At 35.6% G+C, this 16,219-nt stretch overlaps 3 protein-coding genes across 4 annotated transcripts; 1 reads left to right on the top strand and 2 right to left on the bottom strand.

Annotated features, from left to right (window-relative positions):
- Position 1: 1 nt before the first annotated feature.
- On the bottom strand, positions 2-1,738 carry LOC117927680 (G-type lectin S-receptor-like serine/threonine-protein kinase LECRK3). Its single transcript, XM_034847333.1, has 3 exons — positions 1,299-1,738; positions 978-1,208; positions 2-881 (listed from the first exon to the last, which is right to left on the bottom strand). Exons 1-3 carry the CDS (start codon positions 1,736-1,738, stop codon positions 2-4), a joined length of 1,551 nt encoding a protein of 516 aa, XP_034703224.1.
- Positions 1,739-2,987: 1,249 nt separating this feature from the next.
- Positions 2,988-6,439, bottom strand: LOC117928091 (box C/D snoRNA protein 1-like). The gene is made up of 5 exons (XM_034847892.1): positions 6,154-6,439; positions 5,551-5,752; positions 5,134-5,202; positions 4,899-5,031; positions 2,988-3,981 (listed from the first exon to the last, which is right to left on the bottom strand). Exons 1-5 carry the CDS (start codon positions 6,365-6,367, stop codon positions 3,442-3,444), a joined length of 1,158 nt encoding a protein of 385 aa, XP_034703783.1. The 5' UTR covers positions 6,368-6,439; the 3' UTR covers positions 2,988-3,441.
- A 3,051-nt stretch (positions 6,440-9,490) lies between these two features.
- On the top strand, positions 9,491-15,187 carry LOC117928141 (probable serine/threonine-protein kinase DDB_G0276461). Of its 2 annotated transcripts, none has more exons than XM_034848008.1 (8): positions 9,491-9,704; positions 11,716-12,203; positions 12,631-12,796; positions 12,887-12,937; positions 13,050-13,232; positions 13,366-13,465; positions 13,695-14,464; positions 14,565-15,187. In XM_034848008.1, the coding sequence occupies exons 2-8, from the start codon at positions 11,740-11,742 to the stop codon at positions 14,925-14,927; spliced, it is 2,097 nt and encodes a 698-aa protein (XP_034703899.1). In that variant the 5' UTR covers positions 9,491-9,704; positions 11,716-11,739; the 3' UTR covers positions 14,928-15,187. The 2 variants fall into 2 exon arrangements, with proteins under 2 accessions (XP_034703899.1, XP_034703901.1); XM_034848010.1 differs by having other exon boundaries at positions 9,561-9,704; positions 13,698-14,464.
- Positions 15,188-16,219: the final 1,032 nt, after the last annotated feature.

Here is a 16,219-nt window from a genome sequence, read left to right as displayed (position 1 = left end):
TCTATTCAGGCATTGAACTTCCAAAGAGGAAGCTAGCCAATGTGCCATTGCACATGAACTCATAAACCAAAAGCTTGTGCGGCCCTTCATCACAGAATCCAATCAACCTCACTAAGTTCTTGTGACGGGTCATTGCTATTGTCCTAGCTTCGGTTTTGAATTCTCTCTCACCCTTCTGCCCTAACTTGTCTAACTTCTTAACTGCTACTTGAGTTCCTGAACTTGATGATGACAAGACTCCTTTATACACAGTCCCAAAAGCACCTCTTCCAAGTTCTTCTCTGAACCCATCCGTGGCTTGTTTGAGTTCTTCATAAGTGAAAGAGCGTAGGTTTGTTTCCAAAATACTTGATGCTCTTGTGAGTTTATGTCTCTTTTGGCTTGAATAAGATCTATGCAGAGAAATTGCTGCTACAAGTAGGAAGTGGAGAAATACAGAGCTACCTAAAAGAATTGACCCCACAATAATCAGAGTTCCTTGATCTTTCTTCTCCCTATTTGGAATATGAGAAGGCAGCACACCGGAAGAATTATCGTGTTTTGGCACTTTGATGAAAGTCTTCCCAGGGATACTCCCGTCCACCCTCCCATTGGAAAGTGGCAGTTTCTTCTTCCAGCAGGTGCCTTCTTTAAGGACAGCAACCACACAATTGCAGTCATATAAGCAAGACTTCCAGCAGAGGTCTTCACCATAGGATTCCATCTTCTCAAAGTTTGCAGTTGCAGTCCAAAATGTGTTAGACAACTCATGCCTCTCAAACAAGTCCTCTGGATTTGAACCTCCTCCCGGTTCACATTTTTGTGTTATGTTCTGCTTGCAACCATTGAGCTTGTTATATATATCGACAAGGGAAAACCCTGGGAGGCACTCACAAGTTGGCCTTCCATTTGAGTCAGGAATTCAGTAACTGTTAAAGCCACAAGTCCCACCCCCTAAATCTCCCTGAATCTCAGAGCAAATGTCCTTTGTAACATACCAGGACTGAGCCCTGCTTCCATTGCTCTGGAGCTTGTGGTGACTATATATTCTGAAAACCCCATCAAAATCCAGTGTTGCCCGGTGGTAGTAATCTCCACTTGAATCTTCAGCACTTCCTGACTTGATGTTAACACTCCCTCCATTTTTTAGAACAACATAGAGGCGACCCAACTCATCAAAAATCACCCTTTCCCCAGAATTGCTGCTATTTCCAGCATCATGGGTGTTGCTTCAATAATAAGCATCATATTCAGTATTGGTTTCCAGGTTGAAGGTATTAAGCACAAGATTTCCATCAGGCAGCAAACGGAGCTGAAACCTCCCCTTTGAGTAGTTGCCTTCAGCTTGCCGAGAAGACAGCAGGCCACCAATCTCCAGGACTTGGGTTGGCAAGATGGTGTCTGCAGGACTCTTGAAGCTCTCCCATACATAACTAGAATCTTCACTTGCAAGAACAGAGTTCCCGGATTCAAGCATAGCAGCATAAGCAACCCCATGGGCCCCAGACTGAGCTTGCCATATGAATTGGCCCAGTGGATCCTCAAGTGTGAACTGACCATCAGCCTTAAGCTCCACTTTGGATCCTTTTGGTACAAGATGACTTCCATTGGTATACCGTACTATAGTTCTTTCAGGGATTTTCTCAAACCAGATCGCTAGCAGGAAGAGTGATCCATCTGCAAGTGGACAAAATCCAAAAGCAAAATCCCCTGATGGGGATTTCCATGAAGAAGAGCCATCAGAAGCCAAGAGAGACATCCCAAACTAACATTGTACTTGGTTTCAGAAACAGCAAGAAATGGTAGAACAAAGACAAGCACGATGCAGTTATGGCCAGGAATGGGAAAAGATTGGTAGAGAGATTTTTGAGAACTTGTTCAAATTATACTACACTTTTAAGTAGAAAAATAAGTTGATTTCAGAAACCCCATGAGGAACAAGGCCTAGTTACCATCCAAAAGGCATGTAATCATGTTTTCATTCTCTCTAATCTTTCTCTATGGTCAATGTATACAAAAACCATTGCTATTTTATCAATTTTCCATGAGCAGATTTGATGAGTATATCAATGGAAAGCTACTGAATCCATTCTTTAAAGCCTGGTTTTCCATGCATAGAAGAAAAAATATGTTTTTGAGTTAGTCAAAGTAGGCAAATAGTTGACTTGCTAGCCGAAAACGAAATTTTTTTTATTACCAGGTTCTACTTTTTCTGGAATAAAATTCTACTTGAAAATCTGTATCCTCCCTGAAGAAAGTTTCCTCATATGCCTATGATGTAATGATCCCTGCCTATTCTCCTTAGTTTTAATTATTTATTAAAGCACTTAAAATACCTCAAATTTTTTCTCCATCAAATTCTTTTAAGCCTTTTTCAATACAAAATTTACTGAATATGTCTTGAACTCAAAAAGCATTTTTCTATCATAAATAATAATAATAATAATAATAATAATAATAAAAAATAAATAATAAAAAAATATATTTTTAAGACTAGTGGTCAAACAATCCCTACAGCATTAGCTAAGCATAATAAAGAATGAGTATGAAAGAGTAGGGCCAAAAAGGGTGAAAGCAATTGAATGAGTACATTGAAAGGACCTGTTTTTACTGCAATGCCACTTAAACCCATATAAGGAAAATGCTACACCTACTAAACTTTCAATGCAGGCTACTCGTGTGTATAATCAAATTGAATACTTGAATCGTGGTTCAAAGAACTGAGATCAAAATATAAAGAAACAAAATTTAAAGACAAACAAATGAAATCTGGATAGATACAAAGACAAATATATAAATAAATGAGACCATTTTTATCACATGGTTTTTTCTGATTGGTCATTACTTTCTAGTTTAGTATCAAAGAGTTTGACACAAAAGAAATTTTCTAGGGGAAAAAGAATTGTAAATCTAGATGCTTTCCCAAAAATTCCAACAGTTTCAACTTTTCCTTTTGCTTTTGACAAAAGGCTGAAACTGATGCTGGAAGTAGATATATAACACAGAAGGATTCAAATCTCTTCCAACTGATTAATTTATAAATGAATCATATTAATTGTTTGAAGTAACAACATTCCGGAAGAACAGAAAGTTTGACACTGGAGAGAAACAAAATAACAAGACCATAAATCACTATAACAGTAAGTGCTGCTCCAAGACATCTATGTTGCACCTCTGAAGAATACGATGAAGATCAAGAAGCCAGGCTATTTCAGAACTTGAGAAACCCCACCAACAGAGACTGCAGTTTCAACCATAAGCATTGCCATTGATCACAAAGGGATGAAGGTGTTGTGCCCACAATCACTCAATCCACAGCCTCCTCAGGCTCCATCTAAATGGATGCGTGTCATGCACAAAGAATTGAGGACTTTGCTTCATGTTTCGAGATAACTCTAGGGAAATGATCCTTCTACTTTGAGTTCTTATTCGTCTTGAACAGAGCAATGAGCATTCAATTGTTCAGCACCCAGGAATCTCCCCTTCCTCTAATTCCTCCACTGGGAAAACTCCACCAAAATCTGAACAATCCATTCTTTCTTCAGATTTCACTTCCTTGGAAAAGTCACCTTCCCAATCAAGAAAATCATCAGGATTAATTTGAGCAATGATATCAGAATATACATCAAGCAAGCCTTGCTCAAAATCAAAATCTATGTTTTCGCTTGGTTCCTTCTTCTGGGGGCTGGACTGTGGTTTATTAGCTTGTGTCGATTTCACATGCTGCATGAGATCTAGAACCTGAGAATCTAAAGAACCGCCATGTTCTTCTATTTCCTCTTCCCTGAATGAAATGCCTTTTGGACTTCGATGATCAATGGTAAGAGACTCCTTAAGCTCTGCTCGACGATGGCAGGGATTGGCATCTTTAATGACATCAAAATCATAGCTATGTGAAGGGAGGAAAACATGAATCTGAGGGTACTCTAGAATAACTAAATTGGCAAATTGCTGTCTTATTGGAGCCCTTATATCCAACTCATGGAAAGGTGACCTGGGGCCCTGCAGTGACATGGAAGGGTTAGATTTTGTTCAGATAGAATTTTTTCTTCTTCCCAAGGGGAAAAAATGTTCCAATACTGTTTTTTTTTATTTTTTATTTTGCACAAGAGAAAAAGAAATAAATACTATAAAACGAGGAAAGTTATATACAAGGATATGCTACAGATAGAAAAAATTTGAGTAGACATCAGGTAATGGCTAGAGTTCAGGTGGGAACAGTAGAAAATTCTTTTCACAGGAAACATGGGTGCTGTAGAATTGAAGGCCAACACAAACCCAAATAGAAAATCCACCAATAACCCAATTCAGTCCCAAATGAGGATGCTCATTTCCCAAATCCAGGAAAAAAAAATGAAAATTCAGGTATTTTGGTAGGGCCAGTTGGGGGACCATTATTTTATCCACCATAAACCATTATTTGAATCAGAGAGCCAAACTTTGTCATCCATCGAGACATACTAACTTACAAAGTCTACATACAATAGTGATAGAAAGTATAATTTTTTGGTTGGCAATGCACCATGTGTTGCAAGTTGAGCCAATCCTAGCCTCTCAATTTCAAAGATTTCAACAGCAGTGCCAAACATAAATGGACCATCTCCAAAGAGGACAAACAATAAATTACAGTAAAAAAACAGTGGTCCAATTAACAAGTAGTCCAGGGATGATGAGCTATAACTCAGCTGGCGTTTTGGCTTTATGGCCTCAACACCAGCTCAATGCAATCTGACAATAAATCTGGGTTCAGCACAGTTGGATTCCCAAACAATTTGCACCACTTCCACAAGGGCCAAGTCAATCCATTAAGTTATATTTCTATGGAAACACAAGAAACCTTTTTAAGGCTTAAAATCGGTGCCACAGGTGTCTATAATCAACAAGTCAACAACTATCAATCAACAAGGAAAAGGAAATACCTTTGGATATTTACGAATGAAAAACTTGAGACAGTCCAGCTGCTCTGCACAGAACGGCTTGAGCTTATGATTCCATGGACCAGGCTTTAGATGCTTCTCGATTACAGATGAGAGGGTTGAGTTTTCATTTATCCTGTAATAACATTAAATGAATCAATGAAACATTAAAATTTGATAGAGTAAAAAGACTATTATAGAAGCCCTCCTGAAGATAAGAATAGGTAAGAGCGCTCACCCGTGATCGAGCAAAACAACATCTGTTGAATGAAACCGCCATTCAATCGTCCAAGTAATGCATTTAGATCTAGTCAAAAAGACATAAAAAGGTAATGTCAGGAACTGAAAAACAATTCTCAATCTCCACTTTTTCAATTTATTAAAACAAAAAAAAAAAAAACCAAAATAACCGCCAAAGACAGTTCATTGAGTTCAAAAACTCCTCTGACTACTGATTTTTTTAAATAACAGTTACATGGAAACAAAGCTAGAAAATAGGAACTCCATGTAAAATCATACCATAAAATGGAACTCCATTCAATTTTTAGAATTATAAATCATATCAAATTCAACCAACAAACAAACCATAAGTAGACATGTAGTAATCTTCCTTAAAACAAAAGACAACTGGTCGTTCTCATGAATACATAATTACCTTTGGTTGTATTGAGATTTATTTTTTTCCCTCTTTGACATTCCACTGGGGAGAAATAGGAGTTTCGTCCTGCGACTTCCTGCAGCATTCCTAAGGCCTCGAAGATGGTATGGAAACTTAAGCTGAGAATACCCGCACAGTTTAACTCTCCTTCTTTGAGCAGATTCTGCAACACTCTTCACTTCCTCGAGCAAATTGTAATCTACCAAAAAAAATTCCTTTTTCTTTTAAACTGAAAATTGGGTAAGTGAAATCCAAAGACAACACAACAAACTTCCTCAACAAAATCATAATTTACCCATATTTAAAAACTCAAAATCATGAACTGAGTACCAATCTGAAGAAGAAAAAGGAGCAAACTTCTTTACACAAATTAACAATCAACCCATTTAAAAACTTTGAAACCCCAAATTTTATCGAAACTTTGAAATTTGTAGACAAAATACTCAACTTTCTCAACCCAATTACAATTCACATAATACCTACGGATCAATCTTCACAGCAGCCAAAAGGTATGACAATCTACTCATGACAAATCTTCAGAATAGCCAAATGGGTATAGAAATTTGACAACAAAAACCCAAATTGAGAGAAAAAAAGTACCAGATAAGAGGAGAGTATCATCAAATTGGGAGAGGGGAACGAACTGGGTCTGCTGCCTCTTGCCCGTACACCCAGTCTGTTGCTTGTGAGCTTTGACACAAGGAAGACTACAGGAGCGCACAGAGCAACCCGGGCATGTGTACTTTGACGGATTCAATTTGCACTCCTGGCAGAGAGGTGGGTGTCTAGGGTTTTGGGCTGTTTGTTCTTCCATGGGTGAAAGGTTTAGGGTTTCTACGGTCCAATCAAGTTTTTAAAACATTGCTCCTGAGGGAAGACTAGGGTTTAAGGGATTTTTATTATTTTTAATTCAATTTATTTATTTATTTTATAAAAAACACTAACAACTTTTTTTTAGCCCGATTTCGAAGATCATTCTTAAACAGGTACTTTATAATAATTTTTAACAAACAATTCGGGAATAAAATTTTATTTGATTACTCAAATACAAAAAATAATTTTTTTTATGTCTTCTCTATAAATGTATCATGTATTTATGTAAAATATAAAAATTATTAAAATATTTTTCTTATTTTAAATTATTTCCCATTATATTTTAAAAAAAAATAGCATCGAATTTGAACTCTTCGTGTAAAAGGATGATTGTATGGAAGATTCTTATTCTCATGGGATTGTGACATTGCCCTTGATGTTATTCTCCTAATGACATTTAATTTTAGAGGGCATTGAGCATCTTAGATAGGGCCTATTAGTAGAACTCTAATAAAGTTTTATGCTAATCATAAAATACTTTATTATTTTGATTCAAACTTTGTGCACATTTTTTTTATCAAAAGACAGTCTTCTTGTATTGAGTCATTCATATTCCTTGTACTAAAGTTTTATACTTTGTCTCATTGTTGGAGGCTTTGAAGAAGAGGTGACCCTTTTTCCAATATTTCGTAAAGGGATTTCTAGAAATATGGCCCATCTTTATATAAAATTTAAGGTAGTGTTTATTTTTTTACTGAATATAAAAATTCAAAATATTTGACTTTTTCTATTCAGCTAAAAATAACTTATTGGCATCAACCAATATAATTAAACTAAACTTATTAATAATAAGTTCACTTTAATTATGTTGGTTAATATTAATAAGGTACTTTTAACTGAATAGAAAAAGTAAAATATTTTGGTTTTTTTAATTCAGCCAAAAAACAAACACTACCTAAGTGTTCCTCCCTTTGTTTTTTTTATTCATTTTGGAGGATGCTTCCAATTTGTAGCAATAAGTTAGTGGTATGAGGCTTGCAAGTGGTGTCAATTTCATTGAGCTTTATGAACCAATGAAGCATTCTTTTAAATAGGTCAAACTTACTTAAAATTTCTTTCAATGGGTATGTTGCCAACATGATTATCTTAGAGCTTGGAAATATGGACGTAACTTGCAAGCTACCATTAGAAAGGCTAAGACAAGCTATTTTAATAAGCTATATCATGTTTCTAGTCCAACAGGTACTTTGCTTAAGTAATTGTTTGGAGGTTACTTGGGTTGCCCATATCATGTGACACAAGTGAGCAACAAGTAAGAGTAGAACAAGCTCGCTCATAATACAATGTCATCAAAACAAATAAAAATTGAAGAAAAAATAAAAGCAAAAGGAAGATCATATATTAATTGGGAAAAGTTTGGGGAAGGTTGAACTTTAATGAATAAAAAGTGGGAAAAGTTCGTGTTATGTGTTAAAAACCATTAGGTTTAAAATCGAGAATTAAGGACAATTAAGTGAAAGAAGATAAAACAAAGAATTGATAAAGATGTAATAATCTAAGTGTTAGGAAGTATCCCAAATTCCTAATTAGTATAAATTCCTTTTGTGTAAAGAATATTATATATAATATTTCTAGGTTGATATATTATTGTAATATTAGACTTCCTTATAAAATAAGGAAGGTTGTTGGAAATATCTCTATAAATATTTTAGGTCATGAGGAAAAAAAGTTATGAGATGGAGATAGATTTGTAGAGACTATATGAGGTAGATAGAGTTATGAGAAAGATACTCAGTGGAGCGAGAGGGTTCGTAGTAAGGTATAAATACAATGAGTGGGAAAATATGGAATGTTTCGGGAACCCAATAATTGTATCTAGTTTTGTCCTCTATAATATTCTCCGTGGACGTAGGCATGATTGATCGAACCATGTTAAAACCTCGTGTATCGTATATGTGATTATTTTATCTTTATGTTCTTGAACTAATATTATTGACATCAAAACTTTCGTTGACACTACACTAAGTCCCTTATTAACCATGCAATCGTTTTACCAATAATGCTCCACAAAAAGAATGACAATGAGGGAAATATCAATAAGATCATGTGATTGTCACCCTTCATTGAGATCTAAATCCAAATGGAAGAAAATTAAAAAAAGAAGAAGAGAATATCATAGGAAGGAGAAACACAATTATCAGGAAAAGGGTATTAAAACAATAATCAACTCTAGAGGAGGATCCTATAGCTACAATTGGTGACACATTATAATAATTTTGCTACTCTAAATAAAAGAAAGAGAAATTAGTTTTGCAATTGTTTTTTCCTTTCACTATTGATGATATAGTCTTTTTTATCCTAGTAAGGCCGACATAGGTTCTATTGCTTTTCTATCTCTTACCTTTAAATCAACAAGTTGACTCTTTTATAATGTCTTATCTTAAAAGAAAAATTCTTAAGATAATTTATATGCTCAAAAAGTAAAAAAGCAATTTAAAGTAAAGAACTATAAGACCATAATTGTAGGTAAAACTAAAATACTTATCATAAAAAAAAAATAAAAATTGATTATTGATTTTATAAAAATTTCACTAAATATAAACAAAATCTCATCTAAATTATAAAGATGCCTATATATAAATGATATTTTTTTAAAAGTCAAAATGGAAAAATTAAATAATTAAATCTAACATATGAATAAACTCTTAATTTGATCGTTTGATCGTTTTATGCTTAATATAAAAAATCAAAAATCAAAATTACCAATTATTTCTTAGAAAATATTAAATTAACTCTAAACTAGTAATTTAGTTTTTTTTTTTTTTAAATTGGATCATGAATTTATTATTATTATTATTATTATTATTATTATTATTTTCATTAAAGATAAAGCATCTAAGATCCCAAAGACACATCATATGGTAAAGGGTCACTTCTGGTTTAACCAGCTGTAGCTCAATTGACCAATGGAATTATGCCACGTGTTGAATCAGGCATGTACCAACCACAATCATTACGTGTCAATCATCCACAGCGAGTAGCGTCTTCCACATACTCCAGAGAAATCTACCTTTTCTTCTCTTCCCCAGCGGTGAAGCCACGTACTGCTAGAATCACCCGCAGCTTCTCCAACACTGCATCCTACCTATTCTCTCTATCCGCCACCTCTATTTATTCCGCCCTCCCTCCATCTTCCTCAGTGTTTTCTCTCTCTTCAATTTTTCTCTCTAAACCTCCATTGTTTTCTGGTTTTTCTTCTCTTAGAAGCTCAGAATTTGCATTCTCAGATCCCTAGCAGAAGCTTCGGATCCCAAAGCTTCCAAATCCGATCCGAACAGGTACGAATTCCATTGGTTTCTTCTGTTTGGTTGCTGAGAAATCGAAAGAGAATTTCGAGGTTGTGGTTGAGCTGCCTCAATTGGTCCTTCAATCATCGATCTTGAGTAGCTCGATTTTCTAATCGTGTTGGTGATATATGATTTTTTGGTTGTTTTCCTAATGGTTATTGAATTCTGGGTTGGCCTTGATTTTGTCTACCTTAGAGCGTCAGATCCAATTCGTGGAGCCTGTATTGTGTGAATTTATGTTGTCGTTTGTACTAGATCTGCGGATGATAAAATGCTGCTGTGCATCTTTTGGAAGTATTAGGGTTTAATCATGTTGTTTGGATCTAGTATGTAGGGTTGCCATTTCTGATTTTTCTGGTGATGTGGGCTCTTAGGATTCTCTTGGAGTCATTCAGGAGGTATTAGCCAAGTTGGCAATGATAGATTTCTAATCGGGAATAGTTTTCAGCTCATATTAAGTCTCTCGATCTTAATGTCATAGAGTTTTGCATTGAAGTCCATGCCACTCCAAGCTTCTATCCATCGAGATTACTTTGCCTTGTGTAGTATTCATGATGTGCAAAAAAGAGATTACCTTGATGAGATCATTTTCATCTAAACAGTCTCAATTGTTTATTAGATTTCAATCTATTAACCGTGAAACCATGAATCAAATGGATGAAATGACTAGATCAAGGTGGTTTTTACACACTTGAGTACCATCTGGGATCAAGATGTGGGGGTTCTTGATCGAGTCATTACATTGGTAAAAACTGGAGGGAACTTTACAACTCTGGGATTGGGGTGAGTCATTTATTTTTGGATGAGGCAGATTGATCATATGGTGATGCTGTTGCATGGCTGGGATACGTGGAGAGAATCAAGTTGCACATGGGAGAAGGCCAAGTCGAATTTAACTAATCGTCCTAGTCTTTAGTTATTTCGTTGCTAGTGGGGTGTCGCCTGTGGGATGCATGAGATATGTGTCATCCATTTTGGTTTGTTCCTATTTTAGTGGTAATTAACGTTGGTATTTCTTTGTATTTAAACACTTGCTCCGGGAAAAATAAGACAGCCATCAAACTTATTTATCAACTTGCGGGTTGTTTGGGAGGTGCTAACCCTTTGAAGCCTTAGCAAGCTTTCTTTATAATTTTATTTCTTCTTTTAAAACGTTTAATCTTACTAAACCTTTCCTTATTGCATTGTGAGTGTAACAAATGCATATCTAGGTTACCTATCACAAAAAAGCAAATGCATATTTAGATTGCCTCATGGCTGGATGAAAAACCACAAAATGTAATTTCATGGTATGTGTGAAGCCCAAGGCAAATTTGGAAGAGTGAAAAATACTGTGGGAGTTCCTTGTTCAATCAATTAGTACTCTTTTTTTAATGCTTGATTTTTTGGTTGAATGGTCTCATATATACAAGCAGCGCCTTCTTCATAGTGTTGATCATGTAAGTTTCAGTTGTACGTTTTTTAGATGAAGGATTTGGGTTGTGGTTGTACATACTGCTGAATATGATTGTCTTCATACTGTGTGTGTGTTTTGTTTTTCATTTTTCTCTGGAATGACTTGATAGGGTTTTGTTCTGCAGTTAAGGGCAAGAACATTTATCATCGAGAATTCTTGATGAACAATTGAGCAATTCGAAATTTATGATCATTCTTTGTGGGATACTGTTATAACTGATGGCCCCACTCAAGGTTTTGAATTTCCATCTCAAAATCAGAATGCCATCCATAGCACCATGGAACCATTCAATTTCTTTTGAATTTCCAAACATGTGGCTTGCTCATCAGAGCGGTGTATAGAATAAGAAATATTTTGCTTTATGTGTCCTGAAGTATTCAAGCTGGAGTTTGAAGATCAATAAGATCACTTTCTGAAATTTGGATTGTCCTTGTGCTATGGAGTTATACTTGTATAGATTATGTCCAATTAACACTTCTTATGTTGCGTTTCCAATATATGGACTGGACTTATGTCATTTCATACATTTTTTGTTAATACATGCAGTGTGTTTTTATCGTTCCAATAATCATGTGGAGGTTCAAACCCTTCATGCCCAAAGAACAAGCTGGGCTTGAAGGTCGTTCTATTGATGTTGGCAATGTAAAGGTTTATGTTCGGAATGCCATTGCTGAGGGAGGGTTCTCTTGTGTTTACTTAGCTCGAGATGCAATAAATTCTTCAAAGCAGTATGCTTTGAAGCACATTATATGTAATGATGAAGAATCGTTGGATTTGGTGAAGAAGGAGATCTCAGTAATGAAAGTTCTTAGAGGGCATCCTAATGTTGTCACGCTTCATGCCCATACGATCTTAGATATGGGGCGGACAAAAGAAGCACTCCTTGTGATGGAATTTTGTGAGAAGTCTTTGGTTAATGTGCTGGAGAGCAGAGGAGCCGGATATTTTGAGGAGAAACAGGTTCTTTCAATTTTTAGGGATGTCTGCAATGCGGTTTTTGCCATGCACTGCCAATCCCCACCCATAGCTCACAGGTAAGACACTGATAGTTAGTGCTAATGTTTATCTTTTGGTTATTTAAATAGATTTTTTTTAAACTTTTCCTTCTCATTTTAATGACTCTTCTCTATTTGCAAAATGTTAATTTACTGTTGGTTCTTGGATGTTTATGAATTTGTTGCTGTGTTGTATTATGGTAGTTTTGTCACTTATTCTGTTATCAGTTTTCATTGGTTAATGGAGTAATGCATATTTTTAATTCTGTAGATGGTGATTTGAAGCTAGAGCATTTCATCTTTTTTAAGCTCTAGGCATCCAACTATATTGTAGTAAGTTAGAGAACGGAAACATCATAAACTAGTAAAACACAATAGATTTTTTCCTATGTATTAATAAAAGATATGCCCAGAAATTTGTTTCGACTTATTTGACATTCTCCATTTTCTTCATTGTATTCTTCAGAGACTTAAAAGCTGAGAATCTTCTATTGGGCCCTGATGGATTATGGAAGTTGTGTGATTTTGGAAGCACCTCCACCAATCATAAGCGCTTTGAGAAGCCTGAAGAAATGGGCATTGAAGAAGACAATATCAGAAAGTATACTACACCTGCATATAGAGCTCCTGAGGTTGAATGAAAAACCATACTTTTGATATGTTAATGCTGACATTTGGTTGTAAAGAGTTTGACTCCCATTTTCTTCCTTTTCTTGTCCTAGATGTGGGATTTGCTCCGGAGGGAACTTATAAATGAGAAGGTAGACATTTGGGTAAGTCAGTTATACTTTATTTTTGTTCAATGAGTCTGGGTTATGATTTGCTATTCAAGAAGTTTTCTGTGCTTTTTAATACAACCAAAACCTGAAATTCATCTTTCTGCAGGCTCTTGGGTGCCTCCTCTTTCGCATATGCTACTTCAAATCTGCATTTGATGGTGAGTCAAAGTTACAAATCTTAAATGGAAACTACCGCATTCCAGAATTGCCAAAATACAGCTCGAATGTGACAGACCTAATCAGGGACATGCTGCAAGCTTCTCCAGACAATCGACCAGACATCACGCAGGCAAGCGCTTTGCTTGATTGGCCATTCATCTCCATGACTTTAGGTTAGTTTTAGATGGTTTGAGTCCATGTCAACATTAGGGGCCAGGAATTTTCTGTCTGCCTGCTAATGCTGATTCTTTTAATCATCGCAGGTGTGGTTTCGTGTTAATGAGCAATTGCCTGCTGCATTACAGAAGTCATTACCTGACAGGCCACCTGGGATGAATCAATCTGCGGCTGATGGGCATGAAGGTTAGGCCATTTGCATTTTCAAAGCTTTTAGGTGTTGGTATGTCCAGTATAATTTATTTTTCAAAAGAAGGTCTTAAGATTTAGTTAAATTGATTGATCTTGAAACTCTCAAATCAAAGTCAAAAAATGTTTTATATATATATATATTAATAGGCAAATGAGAAATAATAAGTGATATATTTTTGAGCACTTGCATTCAATTTGTTCTGACGCTTAATGTAAATATTAGTAGGCTTTTCAAAACCGTCAAACAAGGCTTCTCCAGTGCCTCGTAGAAGTCCACCACCCCCACCTTCATCTAGAGAACCAACACGGAATCCATCTCCACCATCACTTACCTCCAGGGCTGGGGGAGGTGGGGGCTCACTGGGTGCTTTCTGGTCCTCTCAACATGCAAAAGACTCGGCTATAGAGGACAACAGTGGGCCCAAATTTGATGAGGAAACAACTAGCCATAGCACATCAAGAGATCGGTATCGTCCAGAGAACCACTATTATTCCCAAAACTCTAGTCCACCAAAGGAGGCCAATATCCAAACTCGCGGCAGAAGAAATGCACAAGCAAACACATTTAAATCTGAGGAAGTCCCTTCAAAGGACTTTGAAATAAGATTTTTCCAAGAGGATTCTAACCGTGGCACAGAGAGACCAAAAGCATCAAAAGGTGAGAGCACGGCTTCTTTTCAAAATGATGCATTCAACACATTTGTTGCTGAATTTGATACTAGTAAGCTCGGCTCCGGAAGTAATGCTAACAAATCAGCAAAAGAAGAAGAGTTAGAGGCTGAAACAGAGAGGTTGAAAGAGCAGCTAAAGCAAGCTAACTTGGAGAAGTCTGAAATAACTTCGAAATTTGAAAAGTTATCAGCCATTTGCCGATCCCAGAGGCAAGAGATACAGGAACTCAAGCAAGCTCTTGCTGCTAGAACTCCATCACCCAATAGAGATGCTTCGAAAAACCAAACCTCAACTGGACTTCAGTCTGCTGCCACTCCTCCGGTATCATCTCCTATAAGTTCTCATCTTACACATGCCTATTGGACTTCAAAATTTTTCTTTCATCCATTCATGTTCCTGTTTGGTTTTCTTCTCATAACAGCATGGAGAAAAGATCGAAGGCACAGTCTGGGAACTCCAGCAAAGAAAATCTGATTCCCCTGCTCCAGACTCTAAGCCTTGGCAGGCTTTCCCTGATGAGCCCAAACAACATCAGCCTCTTTCCAGGGACAACACTAGCAAATCTGTTAGGACCAGAAATGGTCATCACAACAAACCAGCCACAGAAGCAACTTCTGGCACTGAAACTTGGGGTTTTGGAACAGAGAGTTTTACAGCCACCCCTGCTGCCAGCTCTAGTTTTTCCAGACCCACCGTAGGAGGCAATAATGCCCAGCTGTTTGGTGACTCAAAGAGGATTGAGAGCAAGCCAGCTACTCAACCTGCTGGATGGGCTGGTTTCTAACTTACATATTTGGTGAGATTATATCATCCTTGCCACCTCTGGTCATAAGAGATGAGAATAGGTAAAAAGCAAAACAAAAAGTGATATATGGCTTTCTGGGCTTGTTTATGCTATTGAGTATTGAGTGTTTGCCTTATGGAATACAACATTTACATATGTTCCCCGTTTCCATGGACTTATCATTGGGTTACAAATACACTTTTCCGGATGCCTCAGATTTTTGGGGTCGGAAAAATAATAATTTATTTTGATCTTGTCTCTGTCTGTCTCCTTATCCTCCTGCTTGTATTTTGCCATGTATTTTGTGTTTCTAATCATCTTTTGTCAAAAAGCCTCATTTTTGTTTGCGTGGGATCAACCAATTTTGTGGGCTTATAATGACAAATTTTCTTGTACTTAACAGTTGCTCCAATTGCCTCAATAAGAGTCCTAGCTCAGCGTGGTTCTGAGCTCAGTACTGAAGTTGTTTAAGGTAGAGCCGTGAATTCATATCATCTAGGTTTGCTTCAATGACAATTGGGATAAATGCCTTCCCACAAGATGAATTTCTTGACATAAAAAAATAAAAAAATAAAAAAATCCACCTGAAGTCCAAAATATTGCTTGCCAAATCACATGCAAATCAGCTTCAAATGGTAACATATCAAAATTTTATATCAAAAGGGCTTAATAGTTAATTTTGACTTAAAAGAGTTACCTCTTATTCAAGGATGAAAATATCGGTAATCATGGATATATCAGTACTTCGATTTTACGGATATATCGTAGGCATATCGACGAATATTTTGGAAAAAAATATCGATAAGCCTAAAATTGATCAAAATTTATAAAAATATAAGAAAAATTTCATAAAAATGTAATTAGAGGTATAATGATATTTTTGAGTTGTTTTATTAAATAATTTGATATATGTATAATATGATTTATCATATTTGATAATAATATCGTATGTATCGATAAAAATATGAATTTTATAAGTGTACATTTTTTATTAAATTACATTTAATATTATGATATTTGATTGTAATATGTCTAATTTTAAAATATATATTAATATTAAAATTATGATCCATTTAATTCAATTGTATTAAACAATATAAAATAAATTATGATATATGTATAATTTTTTAATATTTAATTAATTATTAATGATATTAAAAACATTATGAAGAAAATTATATAATTTTTATATTTTTGGTAATCAATTAAAAGAAAATTTTACATTTAATTATAAAATAATTATAATTAATTTGCTCTTTAAAATATTCTTTTAATATTTTCTTTATATAATG

The sequence above is a fragment of the Vitis riparia genome, chromosome 13 (assembly GCF_004353265.1).
Source record: "Vitis riparia cultivar Riparia Gloire de Montpellier isolate 1030 chromosome 13, EGFV_Vit.rip_1.0, whole genome shotgun sequence".
In the NCBI taxonomy this organism is placed as follows: Eukaryota; Viridiplantae; Streptophyta; class Magnoliopsida; order Vitales; family Vitaceae; genus Vitis; species Vitis riparia.
The sequence above is the reverse complement of the archived record's forward strand: the minus strand, read 5'-3'. Positions and strand labels throughout refer to the sequence as shown.